Source organism: Lepidochelys olivacea (genome assembly GCF_965140295.1).
Source record: "Lepidochelys olivacea isolate rLepOli2 genome assembly, chromosome: 22".
In the NCBI taxonomy this organism is placed as follows: Eukaryota; Metazoa; Chordata; order Testudines; family Cheloniidae; genus Lepidochelys; species Lepidochelys olivacea.
In genome coordinates this window covers 5,267,501-5,286,575 of record NC_140432.1, presented here as the reverse complement: position 1 = coordinate 5,286,575, position 19,075 = coordinate 5,267,501, and the positions used below count along the sequence as shown (strand labels likewise).

Genomic DNA, 19,075 nt, shown 5'->3' with positions numbered 1-19,075 from the left:
CCTTGCTGCAATTTAAGCCCCTTGCTTGTCCTATCCTCAGAGGTTAAGAAGAACAATTCTTCTCCCTCCTCCTTGTAACAACCTTTTATGTACTTAACTGTTATCATGTCCCCCCTCAGTCTTCTCTGCTCCAGCCTAAACAAACCCAGTTTTTTCAATCTTCCCTCATAGGTCATGTTTTCTAGACCTTTCATCATTTTGGTTGCTCTTCTCTGCAGTTTGTCCACATCTCTTCAATTTGTCCACATCTTTCCTGAAATGTGGCGCCCAGAATTGGACACAATACTCCAGCTGCAGCCTAATCAGTGTGGAGTAGAGAGGAAGAATTACTTCTCGTGTCTTGCTTACAACACTCCTGCTGACACATCCCAGAATGATGTCAGGGAAGGGGGAGAGGAAACAGCACCTGCTCCAAGGGACCCATCCCTCCGTGGGCAGGTGCTGCTAGTGAGGGAAGATGGGCCAGGGGTTAATGTACTCGCCCGTGATTTGCAGGTCCCTGCTCTGCCACTGTCTGTGCAGCTTACAATGGAGTTAACAGCACTGCCCTGCCATGCAGGGGTGGTGGGAGGATAACCCCAGGTGTGAGGTGCTCAAGTACTCGAGCAAGAGGGGCCATATAAGTACCGTAGATAGCTAGTTACCAGCGGGAGAGAGCTGGCCGGGCAGCCAGGGCCGAGGAAAAGGCGGGAGACAGGGGCCCACAGGGCCAGGGGGATGCCGCTAAAAGCAGGCCGCTCGGCCCAATAGAGTAGGAGCCCTTGAGGTTCTAACATCCCCACCCAGCTGGGCTAGGCTCTCCGGTGGCATGGGCTGGTGTTCACAGCTCTCGGCAGTTGGGTTTTAGCGGGCAGTGGTTTGCTGCCCTCTCTTTGCACTCAGAAGTTCTTGCTTTAAAGTATTTCTATTTGCGAACCTAGAGAATAAAATGGCAGTACTGGGGTCAGCGCTTGGTGGGGAAGAGACAGAACCGAAGAGTGACATGTAGCTTCTTGTATCTAACTTGGTGGACGTTGCTCTTAAAGCCACAGGATCCAGCAGGGGCAAGGGCTGGTGGGTAAGGCACTAGACCGGGACTCAGGAGAGCTGGATCCCAGGCCTGGCACAGACACCCTGAGTGACTGTGGGCACTACATGTGGCCAGATTTCCAGAATAGTTCAGCTCCCGTTGATGCCCCTAAGTAAGTGGGTAGTTTCCCAAGAGCTGAATGTGCTGGCCGCTGACCAGTGGAGAACGTGGCCCTTAATCTCTGTGCCCCAGTTCTCCAGCTATAAAATAAGGATGATACTTTCTTCCCCCATTGGTCTGCTTCTCTGCTTAGATTGGAAGCTTGTTGGACCGAGGCTGTCTTTCTGTGAGCATGTATAGTGTCCAACACCAGGGGGTGCTGCTCTCGGCTGGGGCCTCTCCACCTCACTGCAATGCAAAGAACTAATATTCGCTTTCACCCAAGTCAGTGGAAATGCTGTCCTCAAAAGACCTGCATGTACAAGCTCTGGATATAACCAGCTCAAAAGAGCCAGCGAGAAAAGGAATCATCCATAAGGAAATAAGAGATCAATTGTTACAAAAGCACAATCAACTCCAACCCTTTATTATTTGTAGTTTTCATAATTTACAGGAAGATAAACATCACACCAGACAAGAGGTGGGCAAACTACAGCCCGTGGGCCACATCCAGGATGGTCCTGCGGTCTTGTCAGGGGGCAGGGGTGTGGATAGGGGGTGGGGCAGTCAGAGAGCGGGGGGGAAGGGGGTCAGGGGAGGCACAGCCTTCTCTACCCGGCCCTCCATACAGTTTTGCAACCTCAGTGTGGCCCTAGGGCCAAAAAGTTTGCCCACCCCTGCACTAGACAAAGGCACAGAATTTATTTCATAATAGAATTAACATTAATCATTACACAGGAATCCCTAGTTAAGGAGGAGGAAAAGTATACATCTTAATCAAACCTCCCAGTCCAGAAACCCTCCATCTAGAGGGGCTGTTAATTACACCACACACTGACAACTCAGAATACAGAAGCGGAGTAAATAAGGCTTTCCACATCATCTTCCGTGACATGAACATGTGGTTCTGCTCTGTAAAGTCACTGCATCTTAGCCCCTTCAAACCCAGCTGACAGCGGGACAGAAATATTCTCAGCTTGTTCGCAAAGCCGAGGCAACCCAGCGCTGAGCACAAGCTGCTGCCTGTCCTTGTGGAAGGGCAGACGCTTGCTCCCCAAGGTGCGAGGCAGTGGCAGAGGGGGCGTGAGGACTAGCTCTAGTCTGGGGCACCTATTTTACTGGTGCTGAAGGAGAAAGCCCAGCATGAGCTCCCTGTTTACCGTGCTTCATTTTACGGGCCAGCAGAGCACATCGGAGGCGGCATCAGGGACACAAACAGACCCTCCCAGTGCCATTGGGCAAAGCAGAACCACTTTTCGGTCCAATGGAATCTAGACCTGGCTTGAGCACAAGCAACAGAATATTGCACCCTGCAGCCCCAAGGGAGCCATCAGCATTTGCAGCTGCCCACCGGACCCACTGGTGCAGATGTCACCGTGCCTCGGGGGTCATAACTGAGAATGCCAAATTCAGGACAAACTGCTAAGAAGTAGGGCAGACAACCCCTCCCCCCCAAAAACTAGGGTTGCCGGGCGTTCTGATCGAAAAGGGACCCTGGCGGCTCCAGTCAGCAGTGCTGACCGAGCCGCTAAAAGTCCAGTCAGAGGCACAGAGGGGCTAAGGCAGGCTCCCTCCCTGCCCTGGCTCCATGTGGCTCATGGAAGCGGCCAGCACGTCTGGCTCCTAGGCACAGGGGCCATGGGGCTCCGCACACTGCCCCTGCCCCGAGTGCTGGCTTGGCTGGGAACCGTGGCCAATGGGAACTGCAGGGGCGGCACCTGCAGGCGCAGGCCGTTTGAGTGATCGGGTAGCAGGGCCTTGGAGAAGGAGCGGGGCCTTGGGGCAGGGCTAGGGCACGGGTGTTTGGTTTTGTGCTATTAGAAAGTTGAAAACCCTAACTGGTGGTTATTCTCCCATAAGATATACCAAACCAGCAACAAAAGTAAACTGTGGACAACAAGAAGTCAGAAATGCAGCCCCCTTAGGTATTCCAGTCCTTGGTTCAACACCCAGACACTAGACTTAATGGTGAGTGGTTATTTAAAACCCATTTCATCAACCAAAGGGTTCTTCTGATCCCGAAGGGCCAGCCACATATCCAGCTCAATATAACACTCAGATTTTACCCAATAATCATGCTGTTGCCAATCCTTTAGTATCTAATATCTAAAGGATGGAGCTCGGCTGTTCTCAGCGGTGGCAGATGACAGAACAAGGAGTAATGGTCTCAAGCTGCAGTGGGGGAGGTCTAGGTTGGATATCAGGAAACACTATTTCACTAGGAGGGTGGTGAAGCCCTGGAATGGGTTACCTAGGGAGGGGGTGGAATCTCCTTCCTTAGAGGTTTTTAAGGCCTGGCTTGACAAAGCCCTGGCTGGGATGATTTAGCTGGGGTTGGTCCTGCTTTGAGCAGGGGGTTGGACTAGATGACCTCCTGAGGTCTCTTCCAACCCTGATATTCTATGATTCTGTGCTGGGGGCCAGGTAGACACCTCTCCTGCGGGCAGGTAATTCCACCTCAGGACACCAGGGGGGTGCCCTGCCCATTCCTCTGATGAGATGAGGACTGGCTATAATTAAACAGGACACTTGGCTGGACTTACCCCAGGTCTGACCCCGTCCAGGAAAGCCTGCATAATACAGTTAAGGCACTGGTTAGACTAACCAAACCCATGGCGTTGTGGTATAAAGAAGAAGCTGTTTCTGAATCAATGTGATTTCCAAAGCACCCAGGGGATCTGGACGTCCAATTTCCATTCATTTTAATGGGTATCCAAAGTCCTCAGGTGGCTTTGGGAATCTCAGCCTAAAATGACAGGGGAAGCGTTCATTGGCTATGAGTAGGGCCCTACCAAAGTCACAGCCGTGAAAACCACGTCACATATCGAGAAATCAGGTCTCCCCCGTGAAATCTGGCTATTGTGGGGGGAGGGTCACAGGATTGCAACCCTTACCTCTGCGCTGCCTTCCGAGATGGGTGCCCAGCCACCAGCCGTTGCTCTCCACTCTCTGGCCGCCCAGCTCTGAAGTGCCACCATCAGCAGAAGCACAGAAGTGAGGGTGGCATAATGAGGTGGGAGGGTTTGTTACTTTTTGCAGGGAGGCAGGGCCGGCCTTACGGGTGCGTGATGTGAGCAACTGCTAAGGGCACCATGGTCATTCCCCCCCTCCACACACAGCCAGCCCAACGGCCCTATAAGCCCCAAATGCTGGGCATGGAGCTGGGGAGGGGCAGGGCTGGGGGTGCCCTTCCTGGGGGCTCTTATCTTGTGCTGGGCTCCAGCTGCTAGACCTGGCTGGGCTGGGGAGGGACAGGAGGGACTTCCTCTACCCCTGCACGGCCTGCTGCTGGGGCTCTGGGAATCTCCCCTGGCTGCAGGAAGCTCCACGGTTGCTGGCTGGGATCCTAGCTCTGAAGGCAGCGCCGTCGCCAGCAGCAGCGAAGAAATAAGGGTGTCAATACCGCGTCCCCACTACAAGGGAGCCTTGCGACCGCTCCCGACCTTCCCCCTTCTAGGTCAGGACCCCCCTGGCTACAACCCTGTGAAATTTCAGATTTAAATATCTGAAACTGTGAAATTTAAGGTTTCAGAGGAGCAGCCGTGTTAGTCTGTATCCGCAAAAGGAAAAGGAGGACTTGTGGCACCTTAGAGACTAACCCATTTATTTGAGCACAAGCTTTTGTGAGCTTTTCGTGACGCATCCGAAGAAGTGAGCTGTAGCTCACGAAAGCTGATGCTCAAATAAATGGGTTAGTCTCGAAGGTGCCACAAGTCCTCCTGTTCTTTTTGTGAAATTTAAGATTTTAAAAATCCTGTGAGCATGAAATTTACCAAAATGGAGCATGAATTTGCTCAGACCCTGGCTGTGTGCCTACAGCCGCCTAGCCGTTGGTCCAGCCTGTTCCTAATGCAGAGAGTCGATAAGAAAGGGAGGTGCTGGCAGTTGGTGCTTGTTGTAAATGGGACACTGTCTGTATTCACACGGCCACTCTGCCCACGCATAGCGCAGCCGGGTGGCAGCGTCCCTGCAGCCAGGGCCGGACAGCGTCACTGTGTGGGCAGATGCAGACAGCATGGGTGCTGGAAGCCACTGACACGGCTCCTGCGCCAAGAGCTGGGGCCCGTGAGAGCAGCACACCTGCCAGAAGAAGCACAGACCAGTCACGTGACCTTGCTCAGCAGCACGGGGCTGTAGCTCTGTTGTTTTCTGGCTTGGGCGGCTGCGGTGCTGCGCTCTGGGGTGGAGACTGCAGGGCTGCTCTGCAGTGCATGTGGCTGCTAAGGGCCCCACGCACCTCCCAGCTCAGCCTCATCTCCCCCTCGGACAGCAGGCTAGATCGCCCCTCTAGCCCCGGGCTCTATCCACTGCAAACTTTTATTTCGACAGCTAGCCAGCATGCGGTGAGAGCTGCCTGCCCTGCTGACATCTGGCTGATGGTGCTGGAGGGGTCACGTGCCCCACGGACAGCACTCAGGCTAGCCCAGTAAGAGTGCAGCCCCTCTGCCCTGGGCGCTTGCCTTGAGCCATGCCGGGACCCCCACGCACATGCTCCTCACCTCAAAGATGCGGTCGTGCATTAGAAGCAGCTGGAGTTCCTGGCCATACGTGACGTTAATGAGGCCCCTGGCTCCATCCACCACGACTTTTGTAGGATATGGGCCTTGGAAGACCAGGTCTTTCTCTCCATATGCCACAGCTCGGGCTCCCAGGTGCAGCCGATATGCCACGGTCTGTTTATCCCGGGGGTGAATGCTGCAAAAAGGGAAGCACGGGGGAAATGATGGGGAGAGGGCAGGGAGCCACTTCCAGTGGTGCAGCCAAAGGCAGTGGCTCCTGAAACTCCACCTCTGCCAGCAGAGGGTGCCGTGTAGCTCCAGGGTGCCCTCACCCCACCCCAGCAGCAAAGAGCTTCGTCTAACCGGAGGATGAGTCAACGGGACCCTGCAGAGAGCAGCAGCTGGCTGGGGAGGTTGGTGGGGGAGTAGGTGCCGGAGGGAGCAGGTCTGCCAGGGAGGGGGACTGACTGAGACAGCGGCCAACCCTGGAGGTAAAGAAGTCAGCCATGGAAGGGGAGGGCACGAAGACAACAGGAGGCAGTCTAGTTCCAGGGGCAGGGAAAGGACTCCTGGGCAGACCCCCCCTGCACTGAATGGAAAGGGGGCACCCATCTGAAGAGACCAGGCTACCGAACAGATCCCAGCTCAGCTCCCCAGGCTGCTCTGGGGGGCAACGGGCCCCAGAGATCTGGCACCAGGCTCTGCGGTGATGTCCGTCGCCCCTTCCATGTACGCTGAGTACACCGACGCTGCAGGAACCTGTGTGCGAAACACACCTTGACCGGCCTCTCCACTAAGCCCTCTGCCCACTCGCGGTGGGCTGGTCGCTGGCTCTGAGCGCCTGCCCCCAGTACCTGTGTCCTTTACTGGCTCTCACAGCAGTGCACCCAAGCCCGCTGTGCCGCCCAGTACTTGACAGGGCTAGCGACCTATACATCTCCCCACCTCTCACAGGCGGGGAAGAACTCAGCGGGATGCAGCTGGGGAAAGCACAGTGAACAGATCTGGGAGGCCAGTGACATGGCGGTGGGGAGTGGCCCTGGAGCACTGTGCATTAGGGGATTTCTTCTCCCCTTTTGGCACTCCCTGTCCTCCTCCTCTCTCCCGGCCCTGCCCCACTCTCCTCCCACACTCCTCCCTGCTTCAGCCCCACCCCTTGGGCATGCGGAAAGGCCCTGGCACCTCCAGGCCAGGCGCTACAGAACATCCTCTGGGCACACTGCAGGCTGCTGTGCAGGGAGTGGGCAGTTACCTGCCGTAGGGCGAGAGCTCGTCGCACAGATCCACCGCCACGGCCATGAAGGTGTTGGGCATTCTCTTGTTGGGCGCATAGCCGTAGTCAGCGGTCTGGTGCCACCGAATGCGGGGGAAACTGTCATCCCAGTCCTGGCGGCAGAACGTGGATAGCTGCAAAGATAGGGAGAGCTGGGAAAGAGCTGATCCCCCACCAGGGCCAGAGCCCCCCAGCCAGCCCTGCTTCCCAGTGTCCCACACACCAACCTGCCCCAGCAGAGGGCGGCCCAGGAGGCCCTGACTTGCGCCAGCAGCCCCGTACTAACTCCCCATGTGGAGAGTGGAGCTTCTGCTCCACCCCAGACCATGAGACATGGGGGCCAGGGGACGCCCCAGCCAGGCAGAGCGGGGTCACCATGGCATAGAGCAGCAGTTCTCAATCAGGGGTCTGGTTTCAGGGGGCCCACCAAGCAGGGCCAGCATCAGACTCACTAGTGCCCAGGGCGGAAAGCTGACTCCCCACCGCCCTGAGGCTCAAGCCGAAGCCTGAGCTTCGCAGGGCCCCAGGCAATTGGCCTGCTTGTTACCCCCAGGGGCTTTTACATAGGGGGGCTGGAATAATGGGTACGGGGGGGGGGGCTGAGAGCCATTGAACCGAACTGTAAACCCTGCATAGGACGGAAACCACTTCAAGTCAGGGGGTGCTGCTGTACCCACAGCTCCCCTAGTCCCAGCACCTTCGCTTTTATAGGCAGAACAACCGTTGCGGCACAGGGGGGCCGTGGAGTCTTTATAGCGTGCGGGGGGCTCAGAAAAACAGGTTGAGGCCCCCGGGCACAGAGGGTGGCAGGCAGGCGGAGGAGGTGTGGTGGGCTGGGACAGACGGAGGGTGACCGGTGGGAAGGGTGCTGGGCGAGGCCCATCGGCAGGACTGCGGGCAGGGCACTAACTCGAAGGTCAGCTGACTCTCACTTCGTCCCCTCACGCCCTTTCCCTCCACAGCCCTGCTGAGCTCAGTCCTCCTCAGAGTGCGCCTCTGACACTCCTCCACCCCAGCACTCACCTCCTTCCTCCCCTTTCCTGCCAGTCCTCTCCCTCCACCCAGATGTTCCCTCTTTCCTCCTCCTCCCCAACTCACCTGAAGCCAGGAGAGTCTGGGGGTGAGGCAGAGGAGGGGACAGAGCAGGGGTGGCGTCTCTTCCCCCTTTCTCCTCCCAGTGCGTCAAGAGGGGAAGTAACAGGGTCTGAGATGTGGGGGGCCCTGTCTTCCCCCATCCCCGTTCTGCTGTGAGATAGAGACAGGAGCAGAGGAGCCAGCAGGGCAAAGACCCCAGCCAGAATGAAAAGGGGACAGGCAGCAGTGCCTGACTGCGCCCCAGGGGCAAGAGGGGTGTATCATCCCTTCAGCACAACTCACTCTCCCCCTACAAAGCCTCTGTGCCGGGACTTGGGGCCTATGGGAAAACCACTCCTGGGTCCATTAGTGTCAAGGAGTCAGCAGGAAACCTGTGATCAGACTGACTCAGCCCGGCCCTCCCTGCCGGTCCAGCACAGCACCAGGGAATGCTCTGCAGTGACGTGAAAGAAACGAGCAGCAAGCAGGAGCTGGATCTGAGCAGCGACTACTGTCTCCGTGGCGCGGTCAGTACCCTGGCTACCACTCACCTGGACAAACCCGAAGGGGAGGAGCGGCTGCGTTTGCCCATCAGACCCGGCGTGGAAGGCCTTGCGCCAGTCCGTGAGGAGAGCCGGGAATGTGCAGTTGTACAGATCTGGGTTTATGAAGGCATTTGTTTCGCCTGCAGTGAGCACATGGGACAAGTGAGAGCTGGGTCCAGCACCCAAAGTGGCATGGCTGGTGCTGTGATACGCTGCCAGACTTACCCTGGTACCAGATAACGCCCGTGAGGGACATGTTGAGGAGCGGGTGGATCATCGCGTTCCAGAGTACAGAGGGCATGTCAGGGCCAGAAAGCAGCGTGGGAAGAAGAAACCTACGACACGAGACAAGCACTGATTGGTGGGGGGCAGCGGCTCACGCCACACAAGGTGACCGGCCGACTCCAGGTGGCATTGATCCCCTATGTTGGGCAATCACTGGATCTGTTCCTCGGGGACTGGATACACAGGACCAGAGGAGGTGAACCGTTTGGGGTCAGATTGACAGAGCTAAAAGCACTGGAAAAAGACGAGCTCAGCCTGAGGGAGATGCGATGGAAAAACAGCCTCTAGGGAAGGGGTTAAATGGTCACTAACGAGATGCAGTTACCAACTCCATCTGGGGTAATTCCAGCACGTCCCCGCCCCAGCCCTACCTGTGTCATTGCCCTAGCTGTGTCACACTCCCCCCCAGGGCAGAAAGCTGCCAAGCTCTGTACCAACCCACAGGGGAGGCTTTTCAGAGTGGAAAGTCAGGGCTTGAATTACTCCGGCACAGAATGAAATCGGGTTCAGGCTGGCCCAGCAAGGGCTGGAGGCAGTGGCCAGGGAAGCTTCAGGGGAGTGGGAGCAGTTCATTCAGATGGAATGGGTACGGAGTGGGCACTGAAGCGGGAAGGCATATACTTAGGGCCCTACCAAATTCAAATTCACAGTCCATTTTGGTCAATTTCATGGCCAAGGTTTTTTAAAATTAGTCAATTTCACAGTTTCAGATGTTTACATCGGAAATGTCATGGTGTTGTAACTGCGGGGGTCCTGACCCAAAAGGCGGTCATGGGATTGCCACCCTCCCGTCTGCCCTGCAGCTGGCAGGCGCACTGCTTTCAGTGGGCAGCCAGAGAGGAAGGCTGCTGGCCAGGCACCCAGTTCTAAAGCCAGCACCACCACCACTGCTGAAGTGAGGGTCGCAGGCTATGGGGAGGGGGTGGGCTACCATATGTCATAGAATCACAGAATCTCAGGGGTGGAAGGGACCTCAGGAGGTCATCTAGTCCGACCCCCTGCTCAAAGCAGGACTAACCCCAACTAAATCATCCCAGCCAGGGCTTTGTCAGGCTTCTCGTCCACTGTAGTCCCCAGTCCGTTTCTGTCCAGTTTTCCCGGCAGTCTCCTGCCCCAGTGGGAGGCTGACAGCTGGAGCTGCAGAGCTTCTTGCAGCTGGGGGAGGTTCCTGGAGATGGGTCGGACCTGCCCTGGGAGTGGCCCCTGCAAGTGAGGAGGAAGTCTGGTCCTTGTCCTTCCCCATCCCCAGCCAGGACTAGCAGCTGGAAGCTGTGCAGGGTAGGAGCCCCCAGCTGGGTGCCAGATTTCACGGGGAGATCAGATTTCACAGTCCATGACATGTTTTTCACAGCCCTGAACTTGCTCTCAATGTCCTCACCGTCTGGCGTCGCCTTTGAGCCCGCACTCGTGCAGCGCCCTTCTTGAGGACCAGGCCTCAATGCAGGTCCCTCCCCAGGAGGACTCCACCAATCCTATGGGGTACTGGAGCATCTCATACAAGTGACGGCCAAACAGCCAACACACAGCTGAGAAGTAGCTGAAGTTCCCGTGACCCAAGTTTTCTGTTCAGGAAAGAGAATCGAGAGGCAAATATCAGAAAACTGCAGGCGATGCGAACATCGGGGAGCTGCCAGAGGCAGAGTTGCAAGTGCTGGGGGACACCCCCTGCCGGGGAAATCCACCCTGTGGGAGGGCCAGTGCAAGGAGAGCGTCCACCTGGCCAGTGCTGTCTGATCCAGAGGAGCGGTTCCAAGGGGAGGGGAAGTGTTAGGCTGAATATCAGGGAAGCCTTCCAGAAATGGGCACCACCTCTCAAGAGACGGGAGAGATTCCCGTGAGAAGTACCCTGCATAATGACAGGTTTCAGAGTAGCAGCTGCGTTAGTCTGTATTCGCAAAAAGAACAGGAGGACTTGTGGCACCTTAGAGACTAACAAATTTATTTGAGCATAAGTTGCATCTGATGAGGTAAGCTGTAGCTCACGAAAGCTGATGCTCAAATAAATTTGTTAGTCTCTAAGTTGCCACAAGTCCTCCTGTTCTTTTTCTGTTAGAAGTAGACACTGTAAAACATGCTGGAGAGAACAGCGTGCATTGATCCCAGGGGCTGCCTGGAGAGAACATTGCTGCTCCCTACACCGGCTTCCCACCCTTTCAAGGTCTCGGTCCTTATCTTCAAGGCACGCAATGGCCGAGGCCCAGCGTATCTAAGAGCCCCAAAGTCCAGGATGAAGGTGTGGTTGACAACTCCATTCCTCAGGCACAATGGAACTTTCTAGCACCATGGTAAAGCTGGTCTGTCCAGGAGACAGAGATTTCTCGGGGGCTGGGTCCAGACTCTGGACTGAACTCCCTCAGGACCATCACAAACCTCCCCACCTTCCACTCCAAGGGCCAGGTACATTCTCCAACCAGTCATTGCTAAGACACAGAGCAGCATGGCCACGTACAAACAACAACAAAACCACTCCCAAAGCAAACGGCTGCACTGCATGCATGATCCTGCCCTGGGAGAGGATGAGAGAAAGAATCAGCTGCTCATGACTGTTGCTAAATGTACAACTGGAAGGCGCTCAGATATTTGTGAGGGTGGGAGAAGAACCTATACTAGGGTGACCAGATAGCAAGTGTGAAAAATTGGGAAAGGGGTGGGGGATAATAGATGCCTATATAAGACAATGCCCCAAATATCAAGACTGTCCCTATAAAATCTGGACATCTGAACATCCCTAACCTATACACACTAGAACAAGTATGGTAGAAATCAGAGCTGGAAGAGAACACCTACAGGATTTTAAATTTATACATAGGGTTTGCTCTCTTTTGCTTCTTTATGTTGGATGAAGAAGGCCTGAAAGGTTCTTTCTGCTTGTTTTTTTACCTTAGCTACAAGCATCTGGTCTCGCCTGGTTAAACAACAGGGTTCTTGAAAGTCTCAGAGAACGTGTGTTGACCTTCTTGCCTCTACAGTAGGCTTTGGAGTTAAACAGGCTCTTTTTAAGGGGGATTTGTACAGACCCACTTTGTACTCACCAGCTGTCGGTATAGACCACTCCAAGTCAATCTTAGCCAGGTCCTGCAATTCCACTTCAGACTGAATAAGAGCGGCCGTGAACACACGGATATATGGATAGAGAGATGCCTTGGAGAGCTCCTTACTGGCATTGAGTGTCTAGGAAACAAGCAGGGTGGTGAATCATCATGGCCTTTCCCACAGCAGTCCTGGCTGCTAACTGTGTGGTTAACATACAGTCTGCAGAGCTGAAACCCTGCAGCTCCCAGTGACAAATACTCTGGAGGGTGAGGTCACGTAGGAGTGCAAGAGGCTGGAAAGTTGTGGAAGCTCCAGCCAGCATGGGAGAGATTTAAAACTAGACTGGACAAAACACTAGGAAAACTGAACTGGATTTCTATGATTCCTTGTAGCTCACTGAGCAAGCTTAATGTCTGACACGGACAGATCAAAAGGGAACAACTTTCTTTTCCTTTGGAGATAGTTACCAGGCCTGTCCCAACCCCTGCAAAGGCTGATGCCTCCTTACCTACTGGAGATTACCTGGGAAACTGTCATCTCCATGTTACTTTGCCCACTGCAAAGCCAGACGTCTCCAAAGTAGATATCCTGCAGCGTCAGATTCTTTGGCTCTTCCCTAGAATGCTGCTCTGCCATCACACTATAAGGGCCACCATGGTCCATAGGAGCCAGTACAACTTTCCAGGTCTCCGAGTGCTCTGAAACATGAAGCAAAGGACCCTGACTTTATAGCAGCAAGCACAGATCCCTGATTGGTATCAATCCAGCGAAACAAACAGAGGTTTTTATTAAATGAAAAGGGACATTTCATATTATGGTGCTTTAATAGGGCTAATTGTACAAAGCTGAAAACAATTATGAGCCAAAGCAGCTGGGAGGAAGAATTTAATTAGAAAAATATGTGCAATAATTAGGAATCATTTAAGAACATCTTACCCGATGCCCCAAAAGCCACAATCCCACAAATGAGGAAGAAGGCTGGGCCCATTAAAAAACCAAACAGGTTTAGAGGGGAAGTGAAGACAACTATAAAAACTAAAAAAAAACCATATAACAAATAGAAGAAAGGTGAAGTTGAGAATAATTAATATAAATCAGAAGTTAGGAAAATTTGCAGAAAATTGATAAGGGAAGCAAATGGACACAAGCAGACATCTATGGCCAGCAGAGTCAAGGAGAAAAAGAAGGAGTTTTTAAAATGTATTAGGAACAAAAAAAATCCTGACAATGGTATTGGTCCATTATTAGATGGAAATGGCAGAATTATCAATGACAATGCTGGAAAGACAGAAGTGGTCAATAAAGATTTCCTTTCTGTATTTGGGGGGGAAAACAGATGATATAATCTAGGGCTGTTCCACCCATCACTAAGACGAACAAGTTTGTTCACATTTACGGGAGATAATGCCGCCCTCTCTTGTTTACAATTTCACCTGAAAATGAGAACAGGCGTTCGCGTGGCACTTCTGTAGCCGGCACCGCAAGGTCTTTACATGCCAGATACACTAAATATTCGTATGCCCCTTCGTGCTTCGGCCAACATTCCAGAGGACATGCTTCCGTGCTGATAATGCTTGTTAAAAAATAACGTGTTAATTAAATTTTGACTGAACTCCTTGGGGGACAATTGTATATCTCCTGCTCCGTTTTACCTGCATTCTGCCATGTATTTCATATTATAGCAATCTTGGATGATGACCCAGAACACGTTCGTTTTAAGAACACTTTCACGGCAGATTTGACAAAACACAAACATTGTACCAGTGTGAGATTTCTAAAGATAGCTTCAGCACTCGACCCAAGGTTTAAGAATCAGAAGTGCCTTCCAAAATTGGAGAGGGACGAGGTGTGGAGCATGCTGTGACGGGGCGTACCAGCCCCGCACTGGGCTGCCAAGGGCGGACCAATCATTGTTGGCCCAGGAGGCCACGCCCCCTCTTCCCTGATGCATATGCTCCAAGTGGAGAACTCAGATAAAAGGAGGCAGCCCAGGCCAGTCAAGGGGAGGCGGGGGTGAAGGAGGAAGGGAGTACACTGCTGGCTCCTGCAGAGGTACCTGCAACACCCCTGGCGGTAAAGTCTGGGGACCGGGTCTACCCACCAAACAACCCGCCAGCTGCAGAGACCGCCGTGGAAGCCGAACCACTGCCCGTTGAGGATGTTGCCTAAACTACGCCCCAGCCCCGAGAGCTGTGAGGCCTGTAGACTGATTGCTCGCTTGCCTTACCCCGCCCCAGGGTTGCAGCCTGCTTGCTGCTTTGCCCTGCCTACGGGGCTAATTCCACAGACTGTTTGATTTTTTGGTGGCTCAGAATCCAAGGATTACCTGTTTAGGTGACCCCTTCCGGGGGGCCGGGCCACAGCTGTCCGAAATCACCCACAGGGAAGCCCACGACCGAGTGGCGGAGTGGGCCACCCCTATACTGGACTGACAGGGTATAAAGAGCTTCTATATCCTGCTTTGGATCATTATCGAGCAGAACCTGTCATCAGCATGGTTGTCACCAGCATCACCTCTGGAATGGTGGTTGAAATATGAAGGGACATATGAATCTTTAGCGCATCTGGCATGTAAATATCTTGCAATGCCAGCTATAACAGTGCCATATGAAAGCCTGTTCTCACTTTCAGGTGACATCGTAAACAAAACACGGGGAGCATTATCTCTTGCAAGTGTAAACAAACTTGTTTGTCTGAGCGATTGGCTGAACAAGAAGTAGGACTGAGTGAGTGGACATTGTTTTTTTTTTTAATGCAGTTATTTTTTGTACAGTAAGTTCAACTTTCACAATGAAGAGATTGCACGACAGTACTTGTATGAGGTGAATTGAAAAATACTATTTCTTTTGTTTTTTACAGCACAAATATTTGAATAAATATAAAGTGAGCCCTGCGCACTTTGTATTCTGTGTGGTAACTGAAATCAATATATTTGAAAATGTAGAAAACATCCAAAAATATTGATATAAATAGTATTCTATTATCAACAGTGCAATTAATCACAATTAATTTTTTAATCGCTTGACAGCCCTGATATAATCTCATCATAGGAGGAGGATAACATGCTCCATTTCACTAGTTTCAGAGTAACAGCCGTGTTAGTCTGTATTCACAAAAAGAAAAGGAGGACTTGTGGCACCTTAGAGACTAACCCATTTATTTGAGCATAAGCTTTCGTGAGCTACAGCTCACTTCATCGGATGCATACTGTGGAAAGTTTAGAAGATCTTATTATATACACACAAAGCATGAAAAAATACCTCCTCCCACCCCACTCTCCTGCTGGTAATAGCTTATCTAAAGTGATCGCTCTCCTTACAATGTGTATGATAATCAAGTTGGGCCATTTCCAGCACAAATCCAGGTTTTCTCACCCCTCCCCCCCCCCCATACACACAAACTCGTTCTCTGATTTAACTGGGAATTGATGATTTAACTGGGAATTGGTCCTGCTTTGAGCAGGGGGTTGGACTAGATGACCTTCTGGGGTCCCTTCCAACCCTGATATTCTATGATTCTATGATTCCTGCTGGTAATAGCTTATCTAAAGTGACCACTCTCCTTACATTGTGTATGATAATCAAGGTGGGCCATTTCCAGCACAAATCCAGGGTTTAACAAGAACGTCGGGGGGGGGGGGGGGGGGGGAGGAGAAAACAAGGGGAAATAGGCTACCTTGAATAATGACTAAGTCACTCCCAGTCTCTATTCAAGCCTAAGTTAATTGTATCCAATTTGCAAATGAATTCCAATTCAGCAGTTTCTCGCTGGAGTCTGGAGACTGGGAGTGGCTTAGTCATTATGCAAGGTAGCCTATTTCCCCTTGTTTTTTTCCTACCCCCCCCCCCCCCCCCAGACGTTCTTGTTAAACCCTGGATTTGTGCTGGAAATGGCCCACCTTGATTATCATACACAATGTAAGGAGAGTGGTCACTTTGGATAAGCTATTACCAGCAGGAGAGTGAGTTAAGGGGGGGGGGGTGAGAAAACCTGGATTTGTGTTGGAAATGGCCCACCTTGATTATCATACACATTGTAAGGAGAGTGATCACTTTAGATAAGCTATTACCAGCAGGAGAGTGGAGTGGGAGGAGGTATTTTTTCATGCTTTGTGTTTATATAATAAGATCTTCTGTACTTTCCACGGTATGCATCCGATGAAGTGAGCTGTAGCTCACGAAAGCTTATGCTCAAATAAATTGGTTAGTCTCTAAGGTGCCACAAGTCCTCCTTTTCATTTCACTAGTGTCGCTGGAGGGTATTAAACAGAGGCTACTGCAGTTCGATATTTTAAAATCAGTTGGTACAGATAATCTACGTCCAAAAGTTTTCAAAGAGCTGGCTGAGCAGCAGACTGGGCCATTGATGTGGGTTTGTAATTCGTCTTGGAGCACCAGGGAACTTCCAGAAGACTGGCAGAAAGCTAACGTGCCAATTTTTATAAAGGGTACACAGGTCGACCTAGGTAATTATAGGCCTGTCAGCCGGACTTTGATCTCAGTCAAGATAATGGATTAATAAACTATCGGAAGGTAACGTAATTCATGCAAATCGACATGGGTTTAAGGAAAATAGATCTGGTCAAACAAATTTGATTTTTTTTATGAGATTGCATTTTTAGTTGATCAAGGTAATAGCACTGACGTAATATACTTAGACTTCTGCAAGGCATTTGACTTGGTACAACATGACATTTTGATTAAAAAAGTCAAATGATATAAAATGCACATGGCACACATTAAATGGATTTAAAACCTGCTGATGGCTCTCAAAGTGTAACTGTAACTAGAGACTCATCATCACCACGCATGTGTGCTCCAGACAATTGTCAGTTATTGCAGAAAGCAAACAGGGACTTGGGAAGTTGGGACTAGAAGACGCCTCCTTCACTTCCTTGTACCTCTTGGGCTACTGGAGAAGCCCTCTAACTAGTACAGCTCCCTATCCTCTCTGAAGGTCAGATGGCAATAACACAAAGCCAAGAAATCATAGAGGACACAGGGTTCGGTGCCACATTCCCCCACTGCCTGGGAGCTCGTCTGTAGGACATCCACTTGGCTGCTGAAGTGGATAGGTGCTATTGTTTGGGGGATGTTTCCTGGCCCTCATCAGAGGCAGGGAGTGGGGGCAGAGAAGCCCTGGAAGCTGTGTGGTCATGGGGAAGTGCAAAGCAGTAGGAATCTGAGATTTATTTTATTACCTTCAACTTGTGCCATTTTCTTCATTATTACTTTGCTGTCTTTGGAAAGAGACAGGGTAACATTAGCGCCAGATTCCCCGTAGCCCCATACCACTGCGCCGGCTGGTTTCTTCTGTAATACCATATGGTCACCATAATAGGATGCAAAGCGAAACGTCACACCTAGGATCCACAAAAATGTCATGATCAGCCTGTCAATATTTTACTCCTCACACAAATGCCAAACCCCTTATCCTCAACGGGGTATGCACTGGGAGGTAGGTAGGTAACTGTTAGGAATTTCTGTCTATAGCTGTCATTTTGTGAAACAGAGTTAATGAAGCATATTATGGGGAAACAAACACACAGTGCTCTCCCATGACAACTTTCCTTTTGTTCTTTCTTACTTTTAGAAAAAGGGAAAACACAAAATAAGTCTGGAGATGGCAGCACACAGTGGCTATTGATTTTGTTGTGACACCTACAATATTGATGTTGAGATAATACAGCATGTTTGAGCCAAAAATCATTCAAATAAAGGAAACAAACCAACAAAAATTGATCATCTTCTGACAGCATAAACTGCTAATAAATACATATTATTATATACTGTCTTGCAAGATGCTCAAATATCAGCATGATACAAATACCAAGACAGATAAGGAGAAATAGGAAAAACATTGAGTACTATAAGCTACTCTGTTAAAAAGCCACATGTCAATTGTAAACACTGCTTCTAGCATGTAACAATTAAATGAGCAAGATATTGAGGAGGATAAATAGGTCCAGGAGTTGGGAACTGAAGATCTTTAATTTCTGGAGTCATCAAAAGTTAATTCCACAGAATTGGGAAAAAAAAAAATTCTTTCTCCACTCGAAGTACTCGAAGAAATCACAATATTGTACCAATGCTGTAAATATGATGATGGTCGGAATCTAATAAATAATTGGGACCAACTTGTGACAATAGTCATAGAAGTTCAGATGTGTATTACCAGGGCCCTGTTTATTCGGCTCCCGCTGAATTTACCACAGAATTCACACTCTGCCCATCTGTCACGGAATCCGCCATTTCTAGAAACTGAACTTCCATATAAAAATAATTGTGTTTCTCTTTTTCTCATGATTGTGATGATAACCCTGAAAACATGAACTGCATGTAACCAATGCAATGCTGTCTTCCAGAATCTGCAGCAGGGACTCGGAGAAGTGTAACCAGCCCCATCTCTCAGTGGAATGTTAACTCTAGAATCCTCAAGATGACCATCTAAAATTTCAATATCTAGATAACGTACTTACCTCACGATCCCAAACCACCTCCCTTACCATCCCAGGGGTCCAAAGCCCCAGATGGCCACACATCCAAGTACCACCCGCTTACTTCCGTGATGTGCCTATTGGCCAACACAAGAATCTGTGCATACTGCCAACTGACAGTGCAGAAACAGCATAAAACAAATGGAATTTAATAGCACAGAGGAGATTGCGTTAATGGGATTAGTCACTTTCATAATTAATTCGATAACAACCCTTCATTTTTCATTTAAATGAAACCACCATTATTTCCAGTTTGGCACACCAAAGCCCTGCATAATTCAGAGCAACAGAAGCAAACAGACTCTTAAAAGAACATGTTACAGAAAAACAAGTCTGAAGGAAAAAGAGTTACTGAAGGAGCAACACATGAGGGTCTAGCAGGATGAAGGGAGAATGAGAACAAGGGGGAAATCCACGGGAACAGACAGGGGCTTTTACAGAAATTTTGCCTCCTATAAAATTTTGTCTCATTTAATGAGGGAAGCAAACCCAAAACAAACCAACCAAACAAAAAAGCTGAAAATGGTAATGAAGGAAGGGGCAGAGGGGTCCCCAAATCTGACCTCTCAGGGGTATTCTACATGCTAACTTTTTTTCTTGTTAGATTGAGACATAAGTCCCCATCCAGAAGGCTTCCAAAGGGGCGGAATATCTCAGTGAGATTTTTAGTGCAACCACAGAAGCCTAACCAACTTGCCTCTC

The 19,075-nt window shown here is 50.9% G+C and overlaps 1 protein-coding gene across 3 annotated transcripts in view; it reads right to left on the bottom strand.

The window, feature by feature from the left end:
• Window positions 1-1,574: 1,574 nt before the first annotated feature.
• Window positions 1,575-19,075, bottom strand: part of SIAE (sialic acid acetylesterase) — a 56,555-nt gene continuing 39,054 nt past the window's right edge. For all 3 annotated transcript variants that reach the window (XM_084611610.1, XM_084611611.1, XM_084611609.1), the window contains 9 exons: window positions 17,078-17,239; window positions 12,400-12,575; window positions 11,877-12,015; window positions 10,223-10,406; window positions 8,785-8,894; window positions 8,566-8,699; window positions 6,920-7,074; window positions 5,668-5,863; window positions 1,575-5,248 (listed from right to left, as the gene is read on the bottom strand). In XM_084611610.1, coding sequence (XP_084467736.1) covers window positions 5,015-5,248; window positions 5,668-5,863; window positions 6,920-7,074; window positions 8,566-8,699; window positions 8,785-8,894; window positions 10,223-10,406; window positions 11,877-12,015; window positions 12,400-12,575; window positions 17,078-17,239 — 1,490 coding nt within the window. In that variant the 3' untranslated portion in view covers window positions 1,575-5,014. The remainder of the gene's footprint in view (window positions 5,249-5,667; window positions 5,864-6,919; window positions 7,075-8,565; window positions 8,700-8,784; window positions 8,895-10,222; window positions 10,407-11,876; window positions 12,016-12,399; window positions 12,576-17,077; window positions 17,240-19,075) is intronic.